The sequence below is a fragment of the Anabas testudineus genome, chromosome 22 (genome assembly GCF_900324465.2).
Source record: "Anabas testudineus chromosome 22, fAnaTes1.2, whole genome shotgun sequence".
NCBI classification, from domain to species: Eukaryota; Metazoa; Chordata; class Actinopteri; order Anabantiformes; family Anabantidae; genus Anabas; species Anabas testudineus.
Window position 1 is genome coordinate 18771246 of NC_046630.1, and position 16941 is coordinate 18788186.

The window sequence follows — 16941 nt, forward strand, 5'->3', positions numbered from 1 at the left end:
ACATTTCTACAAAAACAAAACACGAAAAAAACATGCTCACTGTATCTTTAAATACAAACCTTTGCAACTTTGTTCCCTCGGTATACAAATGCTCAGTTTACTGCACATGTCATTTCGTTTACATCGACCTTTAACCTTCTTCTTTAACCTTCTCAGTCATCCTCTATACAAAAGCATTGCATTCATGTTACATGTTACTGACAAAGAGAGTAAGAGAGTAGACACATCAGCTCTCTTTCTTTCTTCATCAGAAAACAGGTCCAGTATACTAGCTACATTTCCTTCTCCAGTTTTTTCTCCCCCTGCCCCTCCATCCCCTGTATCTCTCCAACTCAGGTCTTATCATATGATAAAAATGTAAGACATCATATATGTTATTACAGATTACCCACAGAGAGATTAGGCACATTATCTGTTCAGCTGATTACAGTACATGACCAGGAACATGAGCAAAAACACACTGAGCACCAGTTCAAAGAACTATGATTGTTACCTACATCTGTGGTTTTAAGGGATTTCACCAGTTTTTGTTCCATTTTTTATGAACTAATAAATGATTACACCTAACAACTAATGATTTGCCATTTGCCAGTTTGCATGTGAGTGTTTCCTTATCCCAGACTATCAGCTGGGATTTGGACTATGAACCAGGATGTACTGGCTGACAGAAAGATACTGTAGCGAGGTCGCACACAAGGAATGAGGAAAAACTGTGTGAACTATAAGACACAGCGTAGTACACTCCCAAATCAGAGTAAGCAAAAATCACCTTGAAGCTAAAAAAACAGAGTTTAAAGTGAGTTGTCTAGTACAAATATCTTTCACTGGTGTAAAAAGGCTGATGACGACAGTTATCAGACTGAGCACTTGTCTTAGACTCGATGGGAAATCACCTACACTATCAATAATGTCAATAATCTTTCTGTCACACATTCACAGTCATGCTAGAGCTCTGCCACCTGACCTCAACCTTATGGCTCACGTTTCCAGCTATTACCAAAAATAGGAAGACTCAGTTAACTGGGGGAGCTCATTATGCTCATTAGGCTCATGCAGACACTCGTGAGCACACTCTGTCAGTACCTGCGGACAACGAGCTGCAGCATCTTGTACGACCCTTTGACCAGAGCGATGGCTTCCTGCCGGTACCCGGTCAGCTCCACGTCGTTAATGATGACGATCTCATCCCCCACCAGCAGAGGTTGCTCCAAACAGTCTGCCTTACCACCCTCCTCTACCTGAAAACACACACATGAACACAGACATTTGAGGCCGGATTTACTGCAGCAAGCGTGTAGTGAGCTTCTGGTGTAGTGAGGCTGCAGCTCATCATGCAGCGAGCTCCTGCCACTGTGAGCTGGGCTCAGTGTGCTGCATGTCTGTGCTGACACAAAGTGATGAGACCTGCTGAGTCACACTTGTTGTGGTAGCTGTCATTGTTCCTATTGTCCTGGGTGGTAAACTCTTAATGGTGAGTGTACTGTTGAGAGTCGCCATAAGGAAAAGTATTTTTGTGCCCATTCATCCCAATGGCATATCACATTGTGGGAACAAAGTGTGCAACGGGGGTGAGGGAGCAGGTGTAGTCCTTTGTGGGCTATAAAGAGGGCCATCATTTGGTAAGTCCCACCTCTCCCCACATTAAAAAACAACATCAGTGGTGTCAGGATCATGACTTCTGCTGGATCAATAACTGGTAGAACCGTGTTAGTTTTAGTTTATATAGTCTTGCAGAAATAAGGTATTTAGGGTTATTTTGAAGATGATATGTGCACATGCTCACAGTGTGAATGGAGATCATAAAAAGTAAGAGAGAGAGTTATGATTACAACAGGACAAAATTCCTGTAAGTCCCTCATCACTCCACCATGTTGACATGTTGATGACGAAAGGGAGATTCAAATAAAACTCCTACTCTGACACACACACACACACACACACACACACGCTGTATACAGCATTGCAGCATGAGTCTACACAATTTATCAGTGCTGCCGGTGATGCCTCTTAGCAGCCTGTCAGCCTGTCTGCGTCTGTGTTTTTTTATCACTGTGTGTGTGTGTTAGTGTGCATGTTTGTTCACTTTAACGTCACACTGTGATGCCGTCTTGTTCTCTGTGTGATAAGCTCAATTAAAGCCTGGGTCGGTTGTCAGAATGTCTCTGCACACATGTCACCAGCTCCGACTGGATTCCTGCACATCAGCTGCGTTTGGTAAATGAACTGACTTTGAAGTGGAAAATGTTTCTGCTGGGGCTTTGATTCTTATCAGACACTGTGCTTAGTGTAAGGTGCACCTTTGGTGTGTGCATTAGGGTGAACTGGAAGAGTTTCTGTCAAAAAAAAAGCCAAAGTCAAAGATCTGAATAGTCGCTTCCTTCTATATTCGCTGTAGATAAGTACACAGAAGTTAATTAATCTGGGAAAGGTCAGATTCACTATGAGTGGTGAAATACAATAACAAAGATCAGAATGTGCCTTTATTCCATAGTTGTTTTCACATATTTCCCCGTAATCGACAAAGGTATGTAGCTCTGCTCTGAAATATTACCCCACCCATCTGGGACTCTTCGAATGTTAAAACTGCCAAGAATTTAGTGCAGGGTGTGTCCGACCCTCTTCTGAATTACAACATGTGTTACTTTTCAACAAAAGCATGGTGCGCTTTGGTCCACACACGCTGCGGCTCCAAGTTCGGAACGTTCCTCAGGGAAAAAGTGCTCACGCTCACGTGGTGGAAGCGCTGACTTAAATCACCTGTGTACGGTGGCCCTGAGGGGGGCAAACATGAGACGCTATGACGAAATGTGAAACAACAAAACTGAAGTCAGATGGCAGCCTAGAGTGAAGGCAAGGTCGCTGAACAATGGGTTTTCCAATGTGTCTGCATTAGTGTTGGATGTAATAATAACACAACAAAGTGACACAAACCCGAGTTGGGTCTTAACGGGCTTTGCTCATGTGAAGGAAATGAAACGGCCACTCAGAGCTGCAAAAGAAAAACTGTAAACGAGCCCTCAGCTCTGTACAACGGTCCACATGTCTGCACTGTTTTCCTTTTTCAGGAGTAAATATACCCAAATAAGGCCAGCAGGATCACTGGGTAACTGTGTGTGTGTGTGTGTGTCAGTGGTATTCCAGCTGAAATTCATTATCCTGCAGATGGAGATATCCAAACAGAGCCGCTCAGCCTTTTCATACCGTGACTGAAACAACATACCTTGTCTAATCAATAAAGACTGTGTGATTTGGGAAGGTATCCTCAGACAGCAGCGACGGGCTCTGCTAGTAAAAAGCAGCACGATGCTGGATGTCTTTGCAGCAGCACAGTAGTTAGGCTGTAGATGAGCCAACCAATCTTAGCGCTTAAGCCCCAGTAAAAGCTGTTAGAATTTTCTTTCTAGGACTGCTGCTATAGTACTACTTATCTTTTTTTAAGGGGAGAAACTACCCACTTGGATTTGATATGTGCCACTTTATCCACTGTCTGTGTGGAAACCACTTATTCTTACAATACCAGTTTGCAGATACATCGTTTGCACCGTCACAGGTCTGACGTTGATCTATGTTTCTGGATTTATTCTGTATGTTCAGTAATAGTAGATGTCCATGTCTACCAAAAGAAATAAAAATCCACCTTAATACAGCCCCTTGTGTCCTTAAACTGGTTTTGGCACCGTCACTCTCTAATCAAAGCAAAGCGATTGTCATTTAAAGGGTTATTCCAACCAATTTGGTACTGAAGCTCACAAAAGAGAAATCTGTATCCTAAGTTTTGTTCCCTGGTATGAACCTGTTCAACTCCCATGTGTTTCACTTTGTAACACAAGCTTTCTATTTCTTTTATATTTTCTATTGTCAGTGTCTAAGCTGAGACAACTGTGATCATAATGACTCTACTATGCACACAAAAGTTAACTAGTTCCACAGGGTTCTGTGCTTGGACCGATTCTTTTCACGCTATACATGTCCCCCTTGGGCTATATTATTAGGAAACACTCACACAATAAATTTCCTTTGCTAGAACTGCCTTTTTCCACCTGAGGAATATTGTTAAAATTAGGAGCATTCTGTCCCAAAGTGATGCTGAAAAACTAGTCCATGCATTTGTTACTTCCAGACTGGACTATTGTAATTCATTATTAATAGTTTGTCCCAATAACTTATTAAAATGCTTCCAGTTAATCCAAAATGCTGCAGCCAGAGTTCAGACTGGAATTAGTAAGAGAGATCATATTTCTCCTACGTTAGCTTCTCTCCATTGGCTCCCTGTAAAATCCAGAATAGAATTTAAAATTCTTCTCCTCACTTATAAATCACTTAATAATCAGGCTCCATCTTATCTTAAAGAACTCATAGTTCTATATTTTCCAAGGAGAACTCTCCGTTCTCAGACTGCAGGTTTACTTGTGGTTCCTAGAGTTTCCAAAAGTAGAATGGGAGGCAGAGCCTTTTAGCTATCAAGCCCCTCTCCTGTGAAACCAGCTCTCAGTTCAGGTTCTGGAGGCAGACATCCTCTCCACATTTATGACTAGACTTAAAACTTTCCTTTTTTATAAAGCTTATAGTTAGAGATGGATCAGGTGACTCTGAACCATCTCTTAGTTATGCTGCTAGTGGGGGTTGTTTTTTTTAATACAGTTTTATAAATATTTTGTAAGGTCTTAAACCTTAAACACTGTAAAGTGCCTTAAGATGACATCTGTCATGATTTGGCGCTATACAAATAAAATAAAATAGAATAGAATTGAATTGAATCATACATCATAACAACCAACGTCTCAGTATTTGTGACAATGTGAGTTTCATTATCTAGAAAATAAATACATATTTCCAACTTCTAGTTCATTTCTATATATAACAATATTTATCAAGTGGCTTTGCCCTTGTTTGCAGGTGACTCAATGTGGGCACATGAATCATCTCACACTTGTAGATTGGGTTACATGTGCCTATGGACTTGTGCATGATGCATTTGAGTGCTGGTGTATTTACTGTAAATAGTTTAAAGCATCACTCGTGCCAGCTATGATGGCATTTTAATTAGCAACGAGGCCTCCAACGTAAATGTCTTGTCCTTCCCCTCTCATATGACCCATGGGTACGTCTGTTGAAACAGCACCCTTTTTGGTGGCTGGAGTTGCAGACTTTTATTGTTGTGGAGACAATCATAAAAACACAGTAACCCAGTTATGGAACCATCATAGCTCCATAACAAGTTAGGTGCAGTAAAAGGATTGTGGTTTGGACTGAGATTTGCACTCCCTTAACATTACACGACCTATGTTGCCATGATTACAATAATAAACACACAGTTAACACTGAGAGAGAGTCATGGATGAAAGCACGTTTTACATTGATAATCAAACGCGTCCTAAGAGTCAGTCCAGTTTCTTTGGCCTGTGCTTCCATGTGACTTCCTCTGACAGCCCATGTTGGCCCCAAACAGCTGAAAGCCAGTGAAAAGCTTTCCTAGAAGCCTCGCAGGTGAACACACCGTCTGTTACATCTTATTATGGAGTAAGGAGAACAGTTCAACCAACAGCAGTAGACGGTCAGATAGGTTCAGTTGGGTTTTTTACACCACTTATGAGACCTTCAGGCTAAGACTCATTAGAATGGTTTAACCTGACCTCGGACTCAGAACCAGAAGAACTGTTCTGCACTGATAACAAACATGCTGTTAGGGAACTTTGGGTTTTTCTGCTCCAAAAGAAAAAAAAACACATATACAGTATTAAACTAGTTCAACAAATGTTATACTCAGACAGTGGACACCAATCAAACCTCTTAATTTGATCCTTCCCTTCTCAATCAAACCTTTGTTTCATACTCGTATGTATTTAAACGGAGTAGCGGTGATGGTGGGGAGCAGCCACTGACAGCGAGAGATGGGCAACAAAAGAAAGATGTTCGCAGGATATTTAGTGACAGAGTGTGACTGAATAGACAGAGATTAATTATGAACTACACAGAGACGGAGAGAGAGACGGTTAAACTGTGGGACATCAGGCAGTTGTTGGGTCAAACATGGAGAACTGTGTAAACACTGGTCTGAGTACAGTACACAATAAAAGAATGAGTGCGTTCAAAAGCACCCAGGAAAACACATAATACACATTCTTGTCCTATTTTACAGCCGTTTGGCCTCTGTCCCAGAATAACCTCCGCGCGCGCGCGCGCACACACACACACACACACACACACACACACACACAGCAGTCTGCTGATTTGCATTTTGATAAAAATGAGGCCACAGAGGCTGTGGGGACAGAGGGGGAAATCAGTAGTGGTCATGTTCCTTATTGCAGTCACTACAATGATGTGACAAATTCAGTATCAATAAAATGTGACTGGCTATAATCTACTGTTTACTCCTACAATCAGATCAAAGGCCAGATCTGAGTGATTCATTGCTTTCCCGTCTAAACAGCACACAGAAGTGCCACAGTTTTGATTCAGCTAAAACGCTCACTGCCAACAATAATAATTATTCAGTAAATGTTGATGTGGGCAACTAACGTAACAGCTGTGTCCGTCAAATTGAGTCAGTTAGTTCAAGTTTATTCTGGATGGACAGCTACTAAAATAAACTCGAAACTCTGCTGTTGTGTTGAACAGTGTTCCTTCTTGTGTTTCTCCTGGTGATGCCCATGTTAGGTTAAAATCCAGCGTCACAGAGGTGACTGGTTGGGGTTTGGGTAGGCTCAGTGAGGTGTACATATAAAGTTGTTTTTGTGAAACTACAGATACAGTCTACAGTCTGCTAGGAGTTATATCATCATGCACAAATAGCACAGCCCATCATTTGGTTTTTATCATGGAGATTAGCTTTGGTGTGTGTTCAATGGATGGACTGCAAAAGGAGTCTATAGGTGCCCAAAGGGTCAAGGGTCTCCTGGACCAGACACAGACTAACCACAGAAACTGGGATCTGTTTTGCCCTAAATGACACGTCTATGGTGGGTTAATGTGATCAGGAAAAACACATGAACACGGAGCACTGGTGTCTTCTTCACTATTCACACTTAGGATAGAGGCGGCTTTGTGAATGAGGAGCATCACTCTGTGTCATCCTCGGGTTTGAAAAGATACACTCATGCGTGTGTGACTGTTCAACAGATGCTGAATAGTGAGCTGGGCTACCTGAAAACCTATCATCATTTTCAGCCCATCGCCATAAAATCCCTGGATGGGGTTTCAGAGCAGTGAAGCGTTTTTGTGCTGACGCTCAGCATAACTCATATTTTAAAGAAAGTCCTGTGTCTTAACCTGCTGCTATTTACCAAGCAGGGGGAGTCTGACTGAATGATGCTGTCAGTCTCACTACGGGAAACTCAGCATCCTGGTTTTTGGAGCTTCATCTAAAAAATCAATAGAGATGGTTAAAATCTATTTCCCTGATAATATTTGTACTGGATGAAACACATCAAGGTGCGGCTTCCTGTCAGATCCTGTGTGGGAGTATTTTAACACTATATTTACTGCCAAGTTTGAACAGGACACTTAATCTGTTTTCTATATTCAATCAAAACATGGTAAACATGAAGCAGGTCTCTGTAGAAAGCAGATCATGTATCTACACCCTGGGTAGGACTCATTCCAACCTGTTGACACAGTGCTGAAAAACTGGGAAACTTTCTGTTTCTTACCCTGGAGATGATGAGCGGCTCTCCGTGCTCCAGGCCGCCCTGCAGGGTGAAGCCCCACGGCGCTCCTCCCTGCAGCCGGGCCTCCAGCAGCACCCAGCCGCCGCCGCTAACGCCGCTCTCCATGCCCGGCCGGGGAGCGCTCACTCCGGGCTCCTCGAGGCAGGGATGACCGGGACCGAAGAAAACGATCTCACCTTCCTGAGCTCATGTCCTTCATTCATTTATTTCTCCTCGTTAAAGGGAAAAAGAAAGCAGGAGGCGTCCGGACGAAGCAGCCGCGTTTCCCGCAAAGTGCATTCCTGACGCGGAGAGAGCGGCGGATCCTCGGCGGGCGGACACACTGGAAACACAAGGTTTCAAAGTTTACCGAGAGGAGAAAGTGCAGATTTAAGATGAGCGAAGGTCAGATGTGCTCCAACAGAAATCCAACCCTCCCTCTCCCTCTCTCTCCCTCTCTCCCTCTCCCTCTCTCTCTCTTCCGAAAATCAGTTTAGCATCACAATAGGATTTAGTGCGACTCGCTGACCGAGGAGAATAGAGACAGACAGAGAGAGAAGTGGAGTGAGGTGGAGTGAGACACAGAGAGGGGGAGACGGGGAGAGCAGTGGAGGGGTGAGACAGGGAGAGGACAGGACAGGACAGGACAGGAGAGGACAGGAGAGGACTAGACAAGGAACAGAGAAAAGTTAGACACAAGTGGAAAGGAAGGTAGGAAACAAGGAATGAAGGATACATAACAGAGCAGAATGGAACTAGATCCCATTAGAAGTGAGGAAGGTCAGTTCTTGAAGTGGAGTAAATTTTATTTATTATAATGAGTTTATGGTGTTTGAAGGGTAAGATCCATTAGAGACATTTTATTTTTAAGTCCATTACTTTTTCCATTGGTGAAAGTAATTAAAACAGAACTGAGGGTGTCCTGTGTGTGTGTGTGTGTGTGTGTGTGTGTGTGTGTGTGTTCTGATGAGTTGTAATCCAATCATCCGGCAGCTGTAACATGTAGCTTTATTCATCACGAAAGCGTGACGGTTTCTCACGCAGTGTCGCTGGAGTTATCCACAGCGGCATTACTACAATATTAAAAAAAGAAACGTTCAGTTCTCCATCCCCTCTTTATAAAGGTTCAAGCTGACAAGTCGAAGATGAACAAATATTTGTTCATACAACACAGAACCACTGTCAGCAGTCAACATGCACAGTTATTTAGTTTTTCTGCCAAATCAGAAAAACACACATGGACATATTACAATTCATCACTTCAATTGCATGTGTCCATAAGCACCTCCACAGCCTCACACTGTGAGATCTGTAATACAGTGGATATTTTACAGAAACAAGCACAAGACGTTCGATTACAGTCTGATACTGATGCAGGTGAACATCACTCTGATACTACAGGCTTTACAAATCTGTTAGTGATCCATTCTGAGCCATAGCTGTGATCAGGCTCACAAGCTTTGGACACCTCAGTGTTTTATCTGTTCGATGGTGATCGTATTTAAGCACAACCTGTTCAAAAGTGAGACACGAGGTTTTCTACGAAAAACAGAATCGAACCTCACACTGACAGCAGCGAGCTGGGTGTGCTGCTCCTGAAGAATGTGGTTTAACGTACGGACCATCAAGTGTATCAGCTAACAGGGGTCACAGGGCCATTATTAAGAAAAGAGAAGGTTTCTCAGTGAAAAGGGTTCAGGTGACACACAAAGAACTTCATCAAACACCAGGAAACTTCAGACACTGGGGCATTTTACACGTAAAGCTCAGTGTGAAGGTCAAAGGTCAAACAGAAGATGGAGGCTGTCGAGCCTTCAGGATTTAAAGGTAAAGTCGTTCAAAGAATCATGTGAGAGTAGGAGGCTGGTCATGCTGAGCTGCATTTGAAGGCCTGTGCTGAGGAGACAGTCAAAGACTGCCACCTACAGGAAGATCAGTGAGTTACAATCAGCGGTACAGAATTTTACTGTGGTGGAGAGGGGACCTTTTGTTTTGCCAACCAAAATGTGCTAGAAGGTGTTTAGTTCATCACGGGTCGGTCTAGAGTTGCTCTTAAGATTCCAATGTTTGTAATAATTTAATAAAATGGGGATATTTAGGAAAAGCAGGGTGAAGTTGATTTCAAAAATATGAAAATCAAATTTAAGCTTTGCAGAAATAAAATGCTCTTCAGTACAGTTATATATTTAATCCATATATTCCAAAGCTGAGAGGACACACATTTAGTGTGAAGACATTCTCATAAGGCACTGAGTCAAATGCTAACAAACATGTGCAAACACCAAAACGGTATAAATAATTTGTACAGAAATGTGCAATTCAAAAAACCATGTTTAAAACCCTGTCAATCACAGCTAGCGCTAAAAAAAAAAAAGAACCATTATTGCTTTAAAAACCTACATATTGACCACTAAATGTGAACAGAATTTTTACATTTTCAAAACTCTTTGCGTGCATAGATTGTTACTTTAAGATTACCTTTATGAATTATAGGTATAAAAAAAACTTTTAAATACTTTTTTTAGCTGATAAAGACATGAAAGCTAAAATAACACCTCAGCAAATCACTAATAAAACAACATTTCAGCCTTACAACGCAGCATTTAAATTAAAGCACTTCAAATTTCAGGACTGGTCATTTTCATCATGACATCTTAAATAATGAAGCACATTCAAATAGCAAGTTTGACTGTGTTTTTACACACACACACACACACACTGTGTGATCACTTCGGTCCTAGTCCCAGTGTCTTTCAGCACATCCTAAACTGTTTTGGTGCTAATGAAATCCTTCTCTCAGAAATATAAAAACTACAATAAATAAAAAGGTGCATGTGAAAAATGTTTGTTCAACTGTTTACTCTTTTATGTTGTCTTTAGGTGAAAATGCATTGTGGTTTTACCCACACTACTGTAAGCTCCATCATGGTCCAGGATGAAATATGACTTTGGTGATTCCCTGACTTTTCAGTGCCATCAAAGGATAAAAGTGTTAAATACTGGTTCATGACGTAAATGATCAACCAGGTTGCCACCGTCTCAGCCACAAGTTACATTACCATTGCAAATGTAGAACAAACTACGTCCATCCCCTACTGCTTAGAGAATGTGAGAAACTGGTTCAAAAGTAATATGTGGTCCTGTTAGTTGGCGTCACAGGAGTAGAAGCCACCAGGAAAACAACGTACAATTTGTTCAATGGATTTGTTTCACGTATTAAATGGAGGGAGTCCTGTACACATGATACATATGCTGAATCTCGTGTATTGATACATTTTGCATTCATCTATACACCAACTTTAAAAAAAATTCTATTCATTACCTTTATATGTGCAAGTTGAAAATGCACACATAGAAAAACGGATGGAAGCCCAGCTATAGACAGGGCAGGGAATTTAGTAAGTGCTGAGACTCTTCATGCGACTTGACAATAACAAATGATGACAACCCCTAGTGGAGTGTCAGTGGCCTATGACTGAGAATGAGAAAGCAGTGTCAAACTAAGCTTCCTCTGACATATTATGGATAGTCTCAATTATCATCTTCTTCAGTTTCTTCACTTTGTCCGGTGGGGTCTCATTCAGACACTCCTCCACATACTTCAGGAACCCAGCATGTGGTGACGCAGTTTCCCTTTGACCGAATGTCCTCATAAAATCCAGCATTTCGCTGTTGGTGGGTGGTGCCCGACGGCTTGGTCGCTTGCGTCTCGACACTCTGCTGTCGGTGTGAGAGGAGGATGTGGAGGGAGACGGGGAGGAACAGGGAGAGGAGTGCTGGGAGTCTGGGGGAGTAGGAGAAGGTGGAGCTTTGAGGTTCTCTGATGTGATGTTCAGTTTTGTAGCAGTGTGATTAGTGGTGAGGTACTGTAGTGGTGGGGGGCTATGCAGGTGAAGGAGGCCAGACTCCTGCGGTTCGTGGAAGTGGAGGTCTTCAGGTTGCTCGTCCTCATCGCATGACTCGCAGAGGAACATCAGTTCACGGTAGTGTTTCCACTTGGGGAGGTAAAAATCCTCTGAACCGCATGTTTTGTTTGAGCTGACTGCCTTGTGCTCACGCTGGAAGATGGTTCGCAAGTTCCTGAATTTTGTCTTAATGTCTTCCACTGAAAGATGACCAATAACAGAACGTGTGAGTATCGACAGAGAAAACTACTTTGCACAAATGGTGTAAAGAAATATTTTTTTGAAATCAATTTGAAAGATGTATTTTTCTGATGATAAAATGTCTCCATAAGTTCGTCAGACACTGCCTAGTTTAATTGCTCTAGTAATACATCACTAAATGAATGTGAAATACATCAATGTTCTCTTGTCACAGCAACACAAAAACACCAGCACCATCATCCTCATTACCTGTGAATGGGACTGGTTCACGGTCAGACAGGAGGCTGCTCAGTGTCTCCAACAGGCTCTGTCTCAGCAGACGGTTTCTGTAGCTCTCTGACTTGTGGTTCCACAGACAGCTGTGATCTGGAAAAAGATCACATAAAATCCAATTAGAATCCTTCTCCTCTAATATTCCTCTGATGTTACTTTACGTTATTAACATAACACCATACACTTAACAAACAGCTCCCAGATTCTCACTCGTTGGCTGATTTTAGGCCTTATTCATAAACATCATGAAAGTAGCTGCAATTTAGGAGAAACTCCTAAAAACCCTGGTCTGCTCAAATAGACTTGAATCTGAATAATTAGGCCACCTACTGGAGTAAAATGATATGAGCTGCTGAACTTTGCCATCACTCCAGTGGCAGCGGGAGTCTGTGGTCGCTCTGCTGTCTGCCTGAACTGGACCGGATGCAGGGAACTTTAGAGAGGAGGGGTTTACACGAGTTTTGGTGTCTGGAGGTGAAGGAGATGGAGAAGCTGGGAATGTGGAGGGAGCTGCTTTGCCTGCTAGTTTAGCATCATCTGCAGACACAGAGGAGTATGTGGAACTGGTTTTGACATCACTCTGACTGGACCTGGTGTGAGCAGATGCACTGAACTTGTTGCTATTGGCTTGGGTGGAGCTGGAGGAGAAGCTACTGAGTGTGGAGGAAGACGTTTGGTCTCCATGTTGTAGATCCTTGTCTTCCTGTGGCATTGGTATCTGTAGGTCATCTGTGCTATCGTCTTCATCACAGGACTCGCAGAGGAAGAGCAGCTGCTGGTAGTGTTTCCATTTGGATACGTATAGTTTGTCAGAGGCCCTGCTGGCCTGCACCGCCTTACATTCACGATTAAAAACTGTCCGAAGGTTCTTGAACTTGCACTTTATGTCTTCAACTACAAACAAACAGAGGAGTCGTGTTACATATGACCATTTCACAACAACTCAGACAATGTATAATGTCTGTCAATGACAAAACCTCACTAACTCTGCAGTTTAGGAGCTTAGACAAGATTTTGTCTGAAATATTAGATAAACCATGCAGGTAATACAATCATTTTATACATACCGACACAAAAAATATTTAGACAATTTAATGCTCAGTTGATCCGTGACTGGGTATGTTTGTCGGGTAGGTCATTTATAAATGAGCAGATGTAAGCTTTAGAGAGGATTTGTTGCATTTGTTTCTGGAGTTTGTTGTTGCTGACCACCAAAGAACTGTTATTACCAGTGAAGCAAACAACAACTTGGCTAAGAAAACAAAGCAAATTCCACAGAGAGACATATGGTCAAATCAGCTATTTACTACATTGTTATAAATTGGACTGGCGAGCTCAGAAATACAGAGACTCACAAAATACTTTTTTAGTATTGAATTCTTTCCTTTTCACAACAGTAGCCAATGAAAGTTAACATTCTACTCCTAAAACACATTTCCAATACATCACAGTTGCATAAACTGTGTCACTGTCTTAATACCTGCCTGTATGTAGTACTTCTGTGGACGTTCACATATGGTGAGCACAGGTTTAAGTTTTGATCTACAGGCAAACAGACGCCGCCTTGCAAGAGTTGTTTACATGCAAAAATGATGGTGGTCCAACATAGAAAAGGAAAACATCAATTCTTGATGTCATACTTGGATGTAATGCCTGCATGATATTTACCTGAGAAAGACACTGTGTGGTCGGACAGCTGGTTCCTCAGGGATTCCAGCAGCCTCAGTCTGAGCTGGCGGTTGTTGTGGTTTTCAGACTTCTTGTTCCATAGACAGCTGTGCTCTGTGCTCAGCAACAAAAAACAACAACTCCCATCAACTATGCAACACTGTCACTGTAAGAATCTAAATAATCCACAGGTTTGTTTTTCTATACCAATTCCTCTTCAATAATAAGTATCATAATAAGTATCAGTTTAGAAACTGCAGTCAATGTTGTTGTTTACCAGAGTAGAAAGCTATCAGGACACGCTCTCTGTCTTCAGTCCAGAAACATTTAACCATCGTGTTGGATGGGACACAAGAGGACGGAGAAGAGGTGGAAGAGGTAGATAAGCTAGGGAGGAAAGAGGTGATTTCTTGGAAGGTATGGACAGACTGTGGCTCTTCCTGTGGAACAGGAGGCGGTGACAGCGGCATCTCATCGACACAGACATCGTGATCCCAGCAGCCACGCAGAAACATCAGCTGCTCGTAGTGCTTCCACTGTGGCACAAACGCATCATCCGATCTGCACACTTTCCTCGTCTTAACCATTTTGTACTGACGTTGAAATGTGGTACGAAGGTTCTTGAACTTATTCTTAATGTCTTCCACTAGAAAGAATAACAGAACAGTGTATGATTAGATCCACCCCCCCCTCCAGCATGAAATAGAGCTTTGAATTATTGCCTGCAGTCTTACCAGTGAAAGGCACAGGTGGGGGGTGAGCTGACAGAAGGATCCTCAGGTGTTCCAGAGTTTTCCATCGCAGTTGTCGGTTCTTGTAACTCTCTGACTTGTGGTTCCACAGACAAGTGTGCTCTGAAGAAGAAAACAGCAACATTCAAGATTGTTTTTCTGACTGGAAGCTAAGCTATGAACTGGTCTAACCACATGTTAATACCAAATATTACCTGTGAGCACCGGACTACAACTAGTTAGAAATACTGTGTAATGTATATTTTAAATACAAGGTGTACAGTACATGTGTACTGAGTGGCTCAGTGATATTGCTGTTATGTTGGTCGTGCTGGTTTGGTTGATGACAGTCATTTGTGACTGAGCTCAGGTGCTCTGGACTTCACTGAGCTGCTGTGGTCAGGTGTACACGGTGCTAGTCATTTCTGGGCTGACTAATCTTTAAAGTTAAAAAGTAAGCTACAAGATAAAGTTGACGTTGACAAGCTAACGAGGTCTGACCACAACTCACTCAAACTCCACCTTGTGTCAGTTTTTACTGTTTCGAAATGGCGTTAAATTACCTATAACGTTAGTTTGCATCCTAATGTTTCACATTAGGCAGCTTACAGAGTAACTTAGCGATAAAAAAATGTCAAAACCTACTGTCAAATCAACGCTGACGTATTGTAGAAGAACAGCAGCTAACTTGACTGTAGTTGCTAGTCGCCATTGCTGTTATTTGTCTGTATTGCACTCATGCTAACAGTCGTCGCTCTCGTCGAGCAACGGTTGCCGGCAAATGTTGCACCTTCCGAGAACACACTGACGGAAACAGCAACTTTTAAGTCAGTTTACTAGTGGAATGAAAGTTGTTGTTGTGTATTTTGACCTACTGGAGAAAAACGCTATGAGTGTCCTCTCTTTGTCTTCGGTCCAGTATCTCTCCGGTGAGAGGCTGAGCGATGACGCCTCCATATTTGTTGTTGCCATTCGGTCCTTCGTTACGCGGCTGCCAGGTCACATGACACCGAACCGAGCCTGTGATTGGACGATCATCGAACATTGACACATTGCCCAGTAGAGGTCACTGTCGGCTGTTGTTGCCCACATGTCAACAACCACACACAATTTCACTTTTAATTGTAAATCAGTGTAATGCTACGGAGCTCCCTTAGGGTCGGCGCAGGGATTTTTGTTTCTGGAGTTACTTTTGCGTTATCTCTGGTCCGTATCAATTTATTCTGATAGTAGAGCCTGTATCCTGCAGTAGATCCCAGCTGGCTGGGTTCACCATCAGCTGTGTACCACTGTAACTCAGAGAGATGGAGAATATGACAGTACACTGTTCAGTACACCACCTTCCATCCTTGAACAGCTGGGATCGGACAGTTCACTGTAACTGCAGGTGAGCTGCAGCTCTGGCTATAACTCCACCATTTAAATAGTGTTTAACCATCATCAGCTGTTTATAGGCTCCATTAACTGTGTCCATCTTATTACAGAGCTGTAGTATGTCCAGTCTGGTTATGTATGAATGAATACACTGTTACGCAGAAGTATACTGTCAGTAACGGGGGATGCTGGAGCTGATCCCAGCTGTCACAGTGTGAAAACCTGGTACAGTATGGAGAGGTTGCTGCAATTTTGTAGATCCCTAATTAGACTGGACTATGTCTACAGATCAGACTTATGAATCCGTATGATCCAAACAGTAAGTCCAGTCAGGTTATGTGTAAGATAATACACTGTCGCTACCGTTACACAACAATGGATATAATAGGGGAGAACATGTATTATGCATATTATACATAACATGACATTTCACCAGATGCATTTATTGCTAACCGCTCCTTTTAAAAGAGCTCCAATAGGATACATGGGTGCTCGGCCACTCGGCATATAGATGTTTAACCATCATTAACTAGCAGGTACAATCAGAAACAAAACAACTGAAGCACAGACACGTCTGTAGTCACAATCCACAGGACCATTTCAGATCTGAGTGCTACAGTGACCTGCAGTCTGTACACTTCTTTCATCCAGACACAACCGGGATCAGCTCCAGCTATATGCTTTAACCTTTCACTCTGATTAACTCTGTTGAGTGGTTCATATATTGTCTATTTACACTAAGCAAAGACAATAACAACAACTGGAGCACAGACACTGCTACAGTCACAATCACCAGCTCCATCCCAGTCGTAATCCCAGCTACAGTTTGTCTCAATCAGCCTCAGCAGTGCTGGTTAGATCCTCCGTTAACTGTCTCCATCTCGCTGAGTTGTATTGAATTGTAAAACTAACTGTTCATTTAAATGAACTTAAATTTACATATGACTGTATTCATACCTTCATACCAATCCCTTCAGGTGTCCGTCGCAAGAAAATTATGGTAAGTAAAAATTCACCAAAGTTATCAGGGCAGCATAAATAATTGCCATTCTTTGATTGGTCAATAGAGTGAGCCTCACTTTGTCTCACTATTCAGTGGGTATGTGTCACAGAAGCTTTAGTTTAGAACTAATGTTACAT

General features: G+C 42.4%; 2 protein-coding genes across 2 annotated transcripts in view; both read right to left on the reverse strand.

Annotated features, from left to right (window-relative positions):
- Positions 1-8187, reverse strand: part of shroom3 (shroom family member 3) — a 40949-nt gene extending 32762 nt beyond the window's left edge. Inside the window, exons 1-2 of the mRNA XM_026339091.1 lie at positions 7653-8187; positions 1084-1238 (exon numbers count right to left, since the gene is read on the reverse strand). Coding sequence (XP_026194876.1) covers positions 1084-1238; positions 7653-7775 — 278 coding nt within the window. The 5' untranslated portion in view covers positions 7776-8187. The remainder of the gene's footprint in view (positions 1-1083; positions 1239-7652) is intronic.
- A 1002-nt stretch (positions 8188-9189) lies between these two features.
- On the reverse strand, positions 9190-15399 carry LOC113148754. Its single transcript, XM_026340539.1, has 7 exons — positions 15303-15399; positions 14431-14550; positions 13974-14342; positions 13697-13810; positions 12359-12922; positions 12005-12121; positions 9190-11754 (listed from the first exon to the last, which is right to left on the reverse strand). Exons 1-7 carry the CDS (start codon positions 15397-15399, stop codon positions 11150-11152), a joined length of 1986 nt encoding a protein of 661 aa, XP_026196324.1. The 3' UTR covers positions 9190-11149.
- Between the last annotated feature and the right edge of the window lie 1542 nt (positions 15400-16941).

Coding starts and splice junctions, on each gene's coding strand:
- LOC113148754 (XM_026340539.1), bottom strand. CDS start 15,399: ATGGCAACAACAAATATGGAGGCGTCATCGCTCAGCCTCTCACCGGAG. Junction 14,551..15,302: donor ACTCATAGCGTTTTTCTCCA/GTAGGTCAAAAT, acceptor TTTCTTCTTCAG/AGCACACTTGTCTGTGGAAC. Junction 12,122..12,358: donor GCTCATATCATTTTACTCCA/GTAGGTGGCCTA, acceptor ATCTTTTTCCAG/ATCACAGCTGTCTGTGGAAC.